This window comes from Anolis sagrei, chromosome 2, assembly GCF_037176765.1.
Source record: "Anolis sagrei isolate rAnoSag1 chromosome 2, rAnoSag1.mat, whole genome shotgun sequence".
NCBI lineage: Eukaryota > Metazoa > Chordata > Lepidosauria > Squamata > Dactyloidae > Anolis > Anolis sagrei.
The window spans coordinates 169,993,349-170,007,542 of NC_090022.1; the positions used below are offsets into that span (position 1 = coordinate 169,993,349).

At 45.1% G+C, this 14,194-nt stretch overlaps 2 protein-coding genes across 7 annotated transcripts in view; one reads left to right on the forward strand and one right to left on the reverse strand.

Annotated features, from left to right (window-relative positions):
* The window catches only part of LOC137096102 (uncharacterized), a 234,386-nt gene that overhangs the window by 88,765 nt on the left and 131,427 nt on the right, over positions 1-14,194 (reverse strand). The gene's annotated exons all lie outside the window — the stretch shown is intronic.
* PNPLA6 (patatin like phospholipase domain containing 6) overlaps positions 1-14,194 on the forward strand; it is a 79,347-nt gene that overhangs the window by 55,779 nt on the left and 9,374 nt on the right. For 2 of the 6 annotated variants that reach the window (XM_067464091.1, XM_067464092.1), the window contains 4 exons: positions 4,960-5,076; positions 5,615-5,731; positions 10,708-10,856; positions 13,052-13,204. In XM_067464091.1, coding sequence (XP_067320192.1) covers positions 4,960-5,076; positions 5,615-5,731; positions 10,708-10,856; positions 13,052-13,204 — 536 coding nt within the window. Of the gene's footprint in view, positions 1-4,260; positions 4,351-4,959; positions 5,077-5,614; positions 5,732-10,707; positions 10,857-13,051; positions 13,205-14,194 lie in introns of those variants that run through there. The other 4 variants (XM_067464094.1, XM_067464093.1, XM_067464095.1 and 1 more) reach the window with 4 other exon arrangements.

The following is a 14,194-nucleotide window of genomic DNA, read 5'->3' on the forward strand; positions in this document are numbered from 1 at the left end:
CAGAGAGTTCCACTGCTGAACGGCTCTCACAGTCAGGAAGTTCTTCCTCATGTTCAGATGGAATCTCCTTTCTTGTAGTTTGAAGCCATTGTTCCATTGCGTCCTAGTCTCCAAGGAAGCAGAAAACAAGCTTGCTCCCTCCTCCCTGTGGCTTCCTCTCACATATTTATTTATTTTATTTATTTATTTACAGCTTTTATATTCTGCCCTTCTTACCCCGCAGGGGACTCAGGGCGGATTACAGTGTACACATATATGGCAAACATTCAATGCCAATTTTTGACATACAAACATATACCGACATACACAGAGGCTATTTAACTTTTTCTGGCCACCAGGGGAGCTGTCGCTTTCATCGTCCATCTGCGACGCTGATGAAGCACTTCCACATTCCCCACATGCTTCCCCGCTGGAATGCTTTGCTGGAGTCTTCTTTATGGCCTCATAAATCGGTTAATTTAGCATCCCCACACTTTAAGGTGGTACCTTATTTTCCTACTTGACAGATGCAACTGTCTTTTGGGTTGCAAAGGTCGACAACAGGCTACACACAATTGGTGGGAAACCCACTCCAACCCGGGCTGGCTTCGAACTCATGACCTTTTGGTCAGAGTGATCTTAATGCAGCTGGCACTCAGCCAGCTGCGCCACAATTTAAAATGGCGATCATATCTCCTCTCATCCTTCTCTTCTTCAGGCTAAACATGCCCAGCTCCTTAAGCCGCTCCTCATAGGGCTTAAGCCGCTCCCCATAGGAGTCCTCAAACTTTTTTTAACAGAGGGCCAGGTCACAGTCCCTCAAACTGTTGGAGGGCTGTATTATAATTTGAAAAAAAACATGAATGAATTCCAAAGCACACTTTGTCATGCAAAAACACTTAAAAACAATATAATAATGAAAATGAAGAACACATTTAACAAATATAAACTTACTAGTATTTCAATGGGAAGTGTGGGCCTGCTTTTGGCTGATGAGATAGGATTGTTGTTGTTGTGTGCTTTCAAGTCATTTCAGACTTAGGCTGACCCTGAGCGAGGGCCAGGTAAATTACCCTGGAGGGTCGTATCTGGGCCCCAGGCCTTAGTTTGAGGACCCCTGCCCTTTGGCCTCTTCCAGTATTCCAGATAGGTCCTTATTGAAATGAGTTTGTGCTTTGGTTCTCAATCTTTGTCTCTCCATGTGTTTCTGACTTTGGCTCCACAGCCAGCATGGACAATAGTAAGGGTTTCTGAAGTTCAAAACATCCAGAAGACTAAGTTTTAAGAACCACTGCTTTATTCCAAGGGGTCTTGTGTTAACTCAAAGTCTAGTTTCTCCTCCCATCCATAAACTCCATTCCATAAAGAAAAGAGTTAGTGATTCTCCTTAAGCCTGCTGAAAGACTAGGAAGTGGGTTGTTGTAGGTTTTTTCGGGCTGTATGGCCATGGAGAAACACGTCAGGAGAAAATGCCTTTAGAACATGGCCATATAGCCCGAAAAAACCTACAACAACCCAGTGATTTCGGCCATGAAAGCCTTCAACAAGACTAGGAAGCGTTAGGCAGCCACCCAAAACTGATTTAAACCCTCCTGATTGCTTAGCCTGTTTTTATTTATTTATAGGACTTGGATGATGCTGCGCCTTAAGAAGGGCATTCACATCTCACCCCTGTCTCCAGAAACAAATAGGGTCTGAATAATTTTGTGTGGGGTCCCCATTTCCCTTGGAATGACCCAAATGACTGCAAGGCTTGGGGCCTTGGCATACAGTGGGTCTCCTCCTTTTAATCTCAGAAGCAAAGAGAGTGCTTTATAATCTAGGGCAGTGGTTCTCAACCTGTGGGTCCCCAGATGTTTTGGCCTTCAACTCCCAGAAATTTGCTATGGTTTCTGGGTGCTGTAGGCAAAAACACTTGGGGGCCCACAGGTTGAGAACCACTGATCTAGGGGGAACCAATCCTGCCCCCGGGATTGCTTATCATGTCTCTTTGGTAGCTTCTTCCAGCTAGCCCTGGATTTGCCTCTCTTTGATAACATTTCTGCTATTCACTAAACCCACTAACTGTACCTCACTTACTTTGTTTTCCCCATGTTTTGGAGCAGCCAGGCTGCACAGCTGGGTTTTTCATCCCTGCCATTTCAGGCATGCTGTGGATGTTGCTAGATAACCCTCCTCCTGAGTGGCTTCTGTGCGGGTGGGCAAGCAGTCTTCTTTAATGAATGTATTGAATTAATGGGTTTTGAAAGCAGCTTTGGAAGGGGAATGAGATGGATTGCACCTGGGGCAGAGAAGTGGGGAGAATGGGTTCTGCTATGCCTCTTCCTCGCCCCTTTGCCTGTTGCAAGCATCTGATCTTACCTGGGACATTGTCAGCGGTCATGCCCATCTGTGGGGCAAGGGCAGGGGCTGGGGAGACTGTAAATGCCTGGCTTTATTCATTTTCTGCCCACTTCCCTGTCTTTCCTAACACAGCTAACACCTTTCCCCTTCTCCCCCCTGCCTCCAGGTAGGCAAGCTTTAGGGCTGTGTGTGCGTGTTTCTAGCAAAGAACCCAACTGCAGTGGAGGAGATTCTCTATTGCTTGCAAATAGAGACAGTAGAAGAAACCTTTCACATGTGTGTGTATCTATGTGAGAAGCTGTGTTCTGAATGCCAGTCTTTTTTGGTGTTTAGCATCCCAGGGCTATCTAAGTATCCCTGTCTTGCGGAGAGCATGTTTCTGACCCTCTTCTGTGGGAAAAAGCTGTGCTTTTTGTTCTGTCTGGGCATGGCAGGGTTGAGATGTCAGTCCAGGAAGGGTTCATTTGCAAAGCCTTGTGGTTTGTCTGAAGCACATCTGGTGCCAAAACAACAACGAATGTACTGTATATACTCAAGTATAAACCTAGTTTTTCAGCCGTGAAAAAGTTCCTTTTGACTTATACTCGGGTCAACGTTATTTAATATTTTACTCTGTAATTATTATTTTTATTACATGTATTATTTTACTCTTTGGATTGTTATTGCATTTATTATTTTACTCAATTATTATTATTACATTATTATTTTACTTTATTATATTTATTATTTTACTGTGTTATTACTGTTATTATTACATTTCCATTATTTGACTCTATTATTATTATTATTATTACATTATGTTACTCTCTTTATTCTTATTTACATTTACGTTGAAGAAGGTTAGAATCAGAATTGGGCAGCCTTATCTTAAATTACAGTGTTATGTATTTGGTCGTGTCAGGAGCGACCTGAGAAACTGCAAGTCGCTTCTGGTGTGAGAGAATTGGCCGTCTGCAAGGACGTTGCCCAGGGGACGCCCGGATGATTTGATGTTTTATCATCCTTGTGGGAGGCTTTTCTCATGTCCCCGCATGAGGAGCTGGAGCTGATAGAGGGAGCTCATCCGCCTCTCCCCAGATTCGAACCTGTGACCTGTCGGTCTTCAGTCCTGCCGGCACAGGGGTTTAACCCACTGCGCTACCAGGGGCTCCTTATGTGTTATGTAAATATTCAAAAACATTTAACCTTCTGATGCCTCAATTAATGTAATTTTATTGGTATCTTTTTTTATTTTGAAACTGACCAGTAGGTGCTGTATTTCCCACCCTCGGCTTATACTCGAGTCAATACATTTTCCGAGTTTTTCTAGTAAAATTAGATACCTCGGTTTATATTCAGGTCGGCTTATACTCGAGTATATACGGTAATCGTGGTCGATCCCCTTCCTTTTGGAAAGCAAACAATCCTCTGGCGGCTCCTTCAGTGGAAACCCCAAAAAATGAATGGTCTATCTTGTGCACACTCACATCCCATTCCTTTCAGAGAGGAGCTGTGGCAGAGATTCTTAGTCACCTTTTCCCATTCCTGCTCTGTCCACATTTCCCTGTTTCGCAGGCAGGGCTTGGCCTCTCTTTGGAACTGGCCTCCTTATTCTTCCCTTCTGGTTTGCTTGGTTATAATGACTCATAGATGGCCCCATCTCAAACAGCAACAACAATATGCCAGCTGGGTATGTTTCATTTGCACAGAGCACAGGACTCTCTGATTCCCTATAAGCTGAGCCCTCCCCCCTGGTAAGTGAGGCCATAGCCTTTCAGGAAAACAGTTGGATAGGATGTGGTGAGCAGAGAGAAGACCTCTTGTGAGGTCACTAGGCCCTGTCACCGAAAGGGCTGAAAATATGTAGCTTGGTGATGTATGTCAGAGATGGGCAATAGTATGGGGGCCATTACTCATGGGTTATCCCCTCTGTCCAAATATCTCTATTTTCTTCCACAGGCTCCTAAAAATGTTGACAGGAAGTTCCTATCACCATTTTCAGAGGGATTGGAGAGGAAGGTGGAGATATTACAAAGTAATATGGGGCTCTGGAGTGCCTGTGCATGTAGGTTGAGATATTTTAGAATGTTTGCATGTATTTGGTGAATTTTCTGTGTGGTGTCGGGGCAGCAATTGCCTGGAAATCATTACAAAAAAAAACAAATGGGTTTGTGTGGGATATGGTTGCAAATTTCAGGGGCCAGAAAAGCATGTGGCCCACAGACTGCAATTTGTCCACTACTGATGTATGAAGAGGCAACCACAACGACCTGTCTACCCTAGCAAAATCATCAAGGCATTTGGAAGTCAGACAGGTCCTACTGTAAAAGTCTGCAATGGCTGAAAGAACGGGGGTGAAGCTGAGTTATTTTAGGAGTGGGGGATTCAGTGTTAGGTGAGAAGGCTACACTGCTGCCTGGACTGACTCTGCTGCGTCACAGACAGCCAAAGATAGAGGTACACCCAGGACTTTCTCCACTGAAGAAAGGCTTCCCACCATTCTCCTCTGTCCCATGTGCACTGTGTATTTCTGAAGCTTCTGTCATGATGTCATTTCCTGTCCTATGCTCCTTTCTCCTACTTTCCCTCCCCTTCTTCCCCCTCCCTCTCTCGATCCCTGCAACTCCCTTTGATTGAATCTCCATCTTCATCCGGCAGGCAGCGTGTGGCGCTACGTCCGGGCCAGTGCATCTTACACCCCCTATTTGCCTCCTATCTGCGACCCCAAGGACAGTCACTTGCTTGTGGATGGCTGCTATGTTAACAATGTCCCAGGTCAGCATCACGTTCGCCTCACTATCTTGGCTGGTGGACATTGGGGACGCACATGGCTCAGCGGGACGGAGACCAGCATCTGTTGACCTGGGATGCAGCTTCATCCCTCCCTCTGAACCACTGTCATCCTCCTTCTGCTAGAACTGGGCATGGCAGGCTTGAGGATGCAAGCCTGGCTCCTGCCCATAGGCCACGCTTTGCTCAAGCTGGTAATTCTGCACGGCTGATGAAGAAGGTCCTTCATAGAGTACATGCAAAGCTTTATTTGGCTAATCAGGTAGAATTTGGAAGCTGGGGAAGTGGTTGGGACTCTTAACAAAGGGTCAAGAGGTGCAAAAAAAATTCAGTCAGGGCCTAGGGGGCAAACTAAGCATGGTTGCTGGGCTGCTCCATACAAGTCCTGTGCAAAATTTCCTCGCCTGAGCAGGTGACAGGTGGGCTGGAGCCATGCTTTACTTCTTGCCACTCCTTTCTGAAGGGCTCGTTGCTGCTCTGGGTTTCTCTGCTCTTCTGATTGCATTTGTTCCCACATGGTTAGGCTCGCTGTGGCGGTACGTGCGAGCTAGCATGACCCTTTCCGGGTACCTACCGCCACTCTGCGACCCCAAGGACGGCAATTTACTGATGGATGGCGGCTACATCAACAACCTCCCAGGTAAGTATGGGTCTGTCTTGAAGACAGCAGGGTGGCCACGTGCAGCTGGAAGAGGAGGCCGCTAGAACCACTTCTACCCTCCCAGTGGTCCATTGCTTTCAATCTAAACTTATCAAATCCTTGGCTGTAAACACCCCTTTGCCTATGGGAGGGACTTGGTGAAATCAGCAGCAGCAGCTCAGAAATATGGTTCATTTGATGTACGAGGAGTATTTTTTAAGTAAGGTCCATTTGAACATAAGTACACAATGAAAGTTTTATTTCAAAAAAGTAAATTTATTTGCAGAAAGTACATACTTCACTCTATTTTTCGACATAGTTGCCAAGTTTGTTCAAACACTTATCATACCTCTGAACCAATTTTAAAATACCCTCTTCATAAAAACTTGCCGCCTGCTCCGATAACCAAGAGTTATTATTATTATTATTATTATTAAACTTTATTTGTACCCCGCTAGCATCTCCCGAAGGATTCGATGCAGCTTACACAGGCCGAGGCCTCAACACACAACACAGCAATACAATCTAAGCAAATCAAACAATTAAAAACAGAATAAAGCAAAATAAACAACAGGCACAATGCACTGAACACAATAAAACTGGGCTGGGCCAGAGCAATGGGTACAAGATTAAAAGTGCTGATGTGACAGGAGGTGTATATAGGGCTTCCAGGGCAGGTGCGATGTGCAGCAATCATTGGTTCTGATAAAGTGCTTATGGGACTTGGTAGTGGAGATTTCCTAATCTGGGAAGGCGCATCGGAAAAGCCAGGTCTTCAAGTTCTTTCTGAAGACAGCCAATGTAGGGGCCTGTCTAAGGTCTTTGGGGAGGGTGTTCCAGAGTCGGGGGGCCACCACGGAAAAAGCCCTGTCCCGCGTCCCCACCAAGCGCGCTTGCGACGCTGGTGGGATCACGAGCAGGGCCTCTCCAGATGACCGAAGTGAACGTGTGGGTTCGTAGATGGAAATGCGGTCACGCAGGTAGGCTGGTCCCAAACCGTTCAGGGCTTTGTAGGTAAGCACCTGCACCTTGAATTGGGCTCGGAAAATAAATGGCAGCCAGTGGAGCTCTTTGAACAGGAGGGTTGACCTCTCTCTGTAAGGGGCCCCAGTTAGCATCCTGGCTGCTGATCGTTGGACCAGTTGGAGCTTCCGAGCCGTCTTCAAGGGCAGCCCCATGTAGATCGCATTGCAGTAGTCCAATCTGGAGGTGACCAAGGCATGGACCACTCCGGCCAGATCCGCCTTCGCGAGGTACGGTCGCAGTTGGCGCACAAGTCTCAGTTGTGCGAAAACCCTCCCAGACACCGCCGACGCCTGAGCCTCAAGCGTAAGCGTTGAATCCAAGAGGACTCCCAAACTGCGGACCTGTGACTTCAGGAGGAGTGTAACCCCGTCCAGCACAGGTTGCCACCCTATACCCCGGTCAGGTTTACGATCGACCAGAAGGACCTCTGTCTTGTCGGGATTGATCTTCAGCTTGTTCCTCCTCATCCAGATAGACACAGCGGCCAGGCACTCATCCAGCACCCGAGAGGCCTCCTTGGAATTGGGTGGAAAGGAGTAGTAGAGCTGTGTGTCATCTGCATAGAGGTGGCACCTAGCTCCAAAACTCCGGATGACCTCTCCCAGCGGTTTCATGTAGATGTTAAAGAGCATGGGAGACAGAATAGAGCCTTGCGGGACCCCACAGGTCAAAGGCCAGGGGTCCGAGTAGGCGTCTCCCAGCTTCACCATCTGGGATCGACCCTCCAGGAAGGATCGGAGCCACGACAAAACCGTGCCCCTGAGACCCATCCCAGAGAGTCGTCCCAGAAGGATACCATGATCGATGGTATCGAAAGCCGCTGAGATGTCCAAGAGAACCAACAGAGTCACACTCCCCCTGTCCAGCTCTCTACGGAGGTCATCCACCAAGGCAGTCTCGGTGCCGTGACCAGGCCTGAAACCAGACTGTGACTGATCTAGGTAGTTGATGTCATCTAGAAAGCCCTGGAGTGGGAGGCAACCACCCGCTCCAACACCTTACCCAAGAAAGGGAGGTTGGAGATCGATCTGAAATTGTTCAGCACCGTGGAGTCAAGGGAAACCTTTTTAAGGAGTGGACGAACCACAGCTTGTTTCAGGAGAGATGGAAAAAAACCCTGCTCCAATGATGCATTGATGATCAACCCAAACCAATCAGCCAAACCCTCCCTGGCCGATTTAATTAGCCAGGACGGGCAAGGGTCCAGAGCCAAAGTGGTTGCCCTTACAGCCCCAAGGACCTCCGCCACAGTCTCAGGAGGAACAAGCCTAAAAGAATCCCACAAAGTTGGACAAGCAGATGCCTCAATCACCTCCTCTGGCACTGCGGTGAAATTGGAGTCGAGCTCAAGGCGTATCTGAGCAACTTTGTCTGCCAAGTGGTGTGCGAAATCGCGACACCGAGTTTCCGGGTCGTCAAAAACCTCCTCCACCACAGGTGGCTGAAGGAGCTCCCCAACGACCCGGAACAACTCCGATGATCTATTTGCTGCAGACGCTATACGGGTAGTCGTATAGGACTCCTTGGCTACCCGTATAGCCACGGTATACGCCTTAAGAGAGGCTGTAGCCCGTGCTCGATCAGACACGTCCCGAGATCTCCTCCAAGTGCACTGTAATCAAAGAAGGGCGACCGGAGTGGTCCTCATGGCAGTTGTCACGGCCATCTTTGAATTGTCGTACCCACTTATTCACTTTGCTTTCACTCATAACAGTATCACCGTATGCTTCTCAAATCTGTCGATGAATTTCTGCAGCAGGCAGGTTCCTTGCTGACAAAAACCGTATCACTGAGCGAACCTCACATGCGGCGGGTGAGTTGATAGTCTTAAACATTTTTAAAGCACAGAACAGAACCGTACAGGTTAGCTACAGAGCGGAAACTCAGCACAGTTGTTCCTGAGGCATGCCGGTACACGACGCATGCGCTCATTGCGGTATGCGCGCGAACTACTAGTGTCTACAACAAAACAGACCTTACTTAAAAAAATACCCATTGGCCTGTAGAGTCCAGTTGAGGTGGTTCAGTTCATCTTGAAGGAGGTGGGGTTCGCAGATTCTTTTTGCATGGTCTGCCAAGGCTTTCATGGTGCTTCTTTTTTGACATCTAATTACCTCTCAACAAAAGTTTGCTCTAGGCACTTTCAGGCCATTATATTCTAATTAAGGTGGTCAGTTGAAAGTTCACACCTAGCTCCAGCAGACAAGAGTCCTTTGTCTCACCCTGGTCATTCCACAGATATATAAGCCCTTTTTCCTAGTTCCAACAGACCTCACTACCTCTGAGGATGCTTGCCATAGATGCAGGCGAAACGTCAGAGAGAATGCCTCTAGACCATGGCCATTTAGCCCGAAAAAGTAGGGCCAGAACCATTTAGGACTTTATAGGCTAACGCCAGCACTTTGAATTGTGCCCGGTAGCAAACTGGCAGCCAGTGGAGCTGGCGCAACAGAGGAGTAGTATGCTCCCTGAGTGCCGCTCCTGTTAGCAACCTGGCTGCCGAGCACTGGACCATGTGAAGCTTCTGAGCAGTCTTCAAAGGCAACCCCACGTAAAGAGCATTGCAGTAGTCTATACAGGATGTAACCAGAGCGTGGACTACCGTGGCCAAGTCAGACTTCCCAAGGTACGGGCTCAGCTGGCGCACAAGTTCTAACTATGCGAATGCTCCCCTGGTCACCGCTGAAACCGCTGTTGGTGAACTACAACTCCCAAATGATAAAATCAATCCCCCCAACCCCACCAGTATTCAAATTTGGGTGTATCGGGTATTGGTGCCAAATTTGATCCAGTGATTGGAAATACATCCTGGATATCAGATAATTTACATTACGATTTATAACACTAGCAAAATTACAGTTGTGAAATACCAATGAAAATAATGTTATGGTTGGGGGTCACCATAACATGAGGAACTGTATTAAGGGGTCGTGGCATTAGGAACGTTGAGAAACTCTGTCCTAGAGGGAGGTAGAGCTCTTGGGGGAATACATTGGCCCTTGGGGCTGTATGTTGCCCATAGGCCACCATTTTCCCATTTGTGTTTCCAGAGTATCTTTATAAGGCAGCCTTCTTAAGAGCTACTGCATGTTGCATACCATCTGTTTATATATTCACTCTGTAGCTGAATTGTTCTTTTCTTCATTTTTAACCGAAGTTGGATTTCTTTACATTGATGCATGGTTTTTTTCCCCTCTCTTTAATGGAGCTAATGAATACGTGTCCAGTCTCTTTTTCCTTTGTTATGACAGTAAAGACTGTCAACATGTTTGAGCCTTTTTAAAACCTTGCTTCCTCTGAACAAAACCAATTTGGCTCCTCCAGGCTTTCTCACATGACTTTCTTTCTTGGTTTTCTTTTATCTGTGTAAACTTCCTCTGGGACCTTTCTTCCTGATTTCTCAGCATCCTTCCTGAGTTGCAGTATCCAAATGCCAGCCTTCCGGATGAGGTGTCCTTGGTGCTGAGCAGAGAGGAACAGTTAACTTCCACAGTTGCCTTGGTTTTGTCCAATGCTTTTGTTATTGCAGTTTTGTTCTTTTTGGCTGCTGATCCCACATTTGTCTTATTTTCCATTGCAATCACAACTTACTGTATGACTTTGGGCCATAGAAAGCCAGCTTCTGTGACATCCGATGCTCCTCTTAATTGTACATAAGGTAGAAAGAGCACAGAACCCTCTCAAAGATACTACAAGGGCTACGTGATTTTGAGATTATCTTCCCATATCCATAGAGCTTGAAACTTTTTACAATGTCAACTCTTCATACACACACCTTTGAGTTGAAAGAAGTACAGCAGAGGGAATCAATCTACTTCTCCTAAGCACTGGTGATAACCAGCTCTCTGATTCGGTTGTGACCTCTGCTGTCCCACAGCCCTTTCTTCAGAAATGCAAATTTCCCCCGGCCTTTTTCCTACATCTCTCTCTCTCTCTTTCTCCAAAACTAGCTGATATTGCTCGCAACATGGGGGCCAAAACAGTCATTGCCATTGATGTGGGTAGCCAGGATGAAACCGATCTATGCAACTATGGGGACAGTCTCTCAGGCTGGTGGTTGCTCTGGAAACGCCTCAACCCTTGGGCTGAGAAGGTTAAGGTAGGTACCTACCTTTCAGCCTTTCTCCTCCTTTTCTGTACACTGATGGAACTTTCTGCCTTGCTGTCTAGCATTCTTGTTACTGACACATTCTGTTGAGTCAGTCTCCCTAAATTATGCCCACTGCCTTGTGCTACTGATAATCCAGTTGTTGCCTGTAATTTATTTATTTATTTATTTATTTATTTATTTATTTGACTTCTATACCACTACTCCCAATTCAGCTCGGAGCGGTTTACAGTAGTAGATTAAAACAATACAATTAACTTTAAAATACAATAAGATCAAGAACAGACATAGTCTGTTATTCACCCATCGAAAGCTTGTCGGAAGAGAAAAGTTTTACAGGCTTTCCGAAAAGCAAGTAGGTCTCAGATAGATCGGGTTTCAACTGGCAAGGCATTCCATAAACAAGGGGCTACAACTGAGAACGCTCTCTGCCTAGTAGAGGACAGATGATAAGTCCAGATGTTGAGGACTTCAAGCAAATTTTGGTCTTCAGACCGAAGTAATCTCTGGGGTTGGTAGGGGGATAAGCGGGCGCTCAGGTACGCTTATCCCCCTACCAAGGTAATGAATCCCTTACCTTGGCAAGCTAGCTTAGGCCTAAGAAAGTGGGCCTGGCGAAGTCACGGCATCCATTTTAGAGAAGGGAGACAGGGAGATGTCATCTTAGGTTAGGTTTGCTTTAAGGGGGCATGTTCTAGTCTTGGAGGGAAAATCAGAAGGTTAGGATTGGTTAGAAAGATGGGGGCGGAGCCTTAAGTGGTCTGAAGGAAAAAAAAGTGACTTTTAAACTGAGGCTGGAGTTCCCAGTTTGCCAGTTGAGGGTTGGAGCTTGGAAAGGGTAGAGCGAAGACGTTGGGTGTTAGTGAGAGCAGTTTGGGGTTTTGAAGAAGAACTTTGGGTCAGTCTTTTGTTTAGTATTCAGGGTAGCTATAGAGAAGTATAGCTAGAATACTGTGTGGAACAGAACCCCGTTAGTGGTCTGTTCTTTTCCTAAGGAAGGCTAGTTCAGGTTTTGGCTAGATTCCTAAGGGGGATTTTTGTGGGGGTTACTTTCAGAGATTCATTTCCTGAAGTAATTTTCGGTGTTGAAATTTTAAGACTTGTAATCTAGAAGTTTTTAAGATCTTTACTCAAACGAAACCACAAGCTTTGTATGCCAGAACTTTACTGAAACCAATAACCATTTGTACCTGAATTATTCAAGCCTGTTCAATAAAAGTTCTTGTTATTTTTATCAGCTTATACCAGCCTCAGTGTGAATACCTTTGTGGTCAAAGTGTTATTCAAGTCAGCTTTTAACAGCCTCAAAGAAACTATAGTGACACAGAGTGGGTCACAGAACAACCTCTCAATAATACCGCAGCCGGTTTATTAGTAATATGGTGGCAACGGAAATCTTTTAAAGAATCATTTTAAGTCTCTCAGTTCCAGTGGTTCCCAGTACCTAACTTTTAAATATTCAGTTGGTTCAACAACTATTGTCCCTCATATTTTGGTGAGCTAGACTTTAGTGGTGGTGTCATCGTTATAATGCCCCAAGTTATAATAGAGGAAAATCAAGGAATGCCTTGACTAAGCAGGAAGCATGTACTCACCCTTATTTTCTTCCACTTGATGTACACATAGACCATAGCTTTTATAGCAGACATAGCTAACCTGATGCCTTCCTGGGTGATTGGAACACATTTTATTTATTTATTTATTTATTTACGTTTTTTTATATATATATGCTGCTCTTCTCATCCCGAAGGGGACTCAGAGTGGCTTACAAGATATATATACATTTAATATACATATATTAAATTATTAGCATAGTACAATAGCAGTATTATATATTATATTATATTATATTATATTATATTATATTATATATTACTACATTGTACTACACCATTATATTGTAATATTATTAGTAATATTACATGTAATATGAAATATATAATTATATTATTAGTAGTATTGTATATACAATATATTATTTTATATTATTATATTATATTACATTATTAGTAAAGCACAGGAGACAAGATGGAACTGTTTTCAACTATAGCCCCCTCTCTCTTCACTCTGACCCATTTTCTATTGGTCCTGGCATTTACTATGCAAATGGTGGGGCGTTTGTTGGGATTAGGAAAGAAACCCTCTTCTCTCTGTGGCCACCAAGCAACTTTGCCTTCCATTTCAAGGTGCCTGATATGGCGGAGATCCAGTCCCGGCTGGCCTATGTCTCCTGTGTGCGGCAGCTGGAGGTGGTGAAGACCAGTTCGTACTGTGAGTACATTCGGCCACCCATCGATCGCTTCAAAACCATGGACTTTGGCAAGTTCGACGAAATCTATGTAAGTCCTGAGGATCCAACTTGGGTCAGTTCATAGCTGAGATGTCATGAAAATTGGAGAGCTGCAGTGGACCAAGAAGCTAACCTCATCTTGCTGTCCCTAAGACTAGGGGAGATGAGCTTAGCATCTGCTAAATTGGACAGCAACCTGTCAGCCTCCTTTTAAAGCCCTCTCTCTTCATGCATCTTCCAAGAATGACTTGCTTTCATTATCGGGGAATTATTTAATGTAAATCTAGTGCTTGTGGCTGGCAAGGTTGAGTGTTTGCCAAGACTTGTTATGCACATGAACATGAGGGGTCTGACGACATGTTATTGTGCTTAACTTTTGTGGGTGGGAGAAAGATACCAAGCCTCCTTTCATTCTGGAAACAGTGCTTGTAATTCTCTACAAATCTATTCTCCATGTTCAGTAATGTTTATTTACCAACTGTAGGGTATAAAATAAGTACAGTGATGCCTTGTGATAAGAGTGTAATTCATTCTGTGATCAAGCTCTTAACTCAAGTCATTCATATATCAGAGTGAATTTTCCCATTGAAATGCTATTAATTTGTTCTGCAGTCCTGAAGCTCCCCCCATTTTTTGTTACGTGTTTTTAAATAAGAAAGTGTACTTCATAAATAACAAATAATGTATAAATGCACATTCACACAGAACAAAGAAAGAAATAAAGATCAACTTTAAAATAGTAGAAGCACAAAGTTGTGGTGAGAAAGCACAAAGTGATGAGGCAGAAGCATCATTTTCTTCTTATTGTACTCATTCCAGCCTCCCTCCCACTCTTACTCTCTCCCTTTGTCTCTCTTCATGAGGCCAAACATACCAGGAATAAAAACAATGTAAAATCAACTAACCCAAAGTTCCTCACAATGAACAAGACCAAAGTGGGCAGCAATCTCCTAAAGCGGACAAGAGCACAAGGCATGGAGACTGCTCCCTTGAAGTCTTATAGCTCTGTAAACTTGTGCTAGCACTCCCTCTGGCTCTA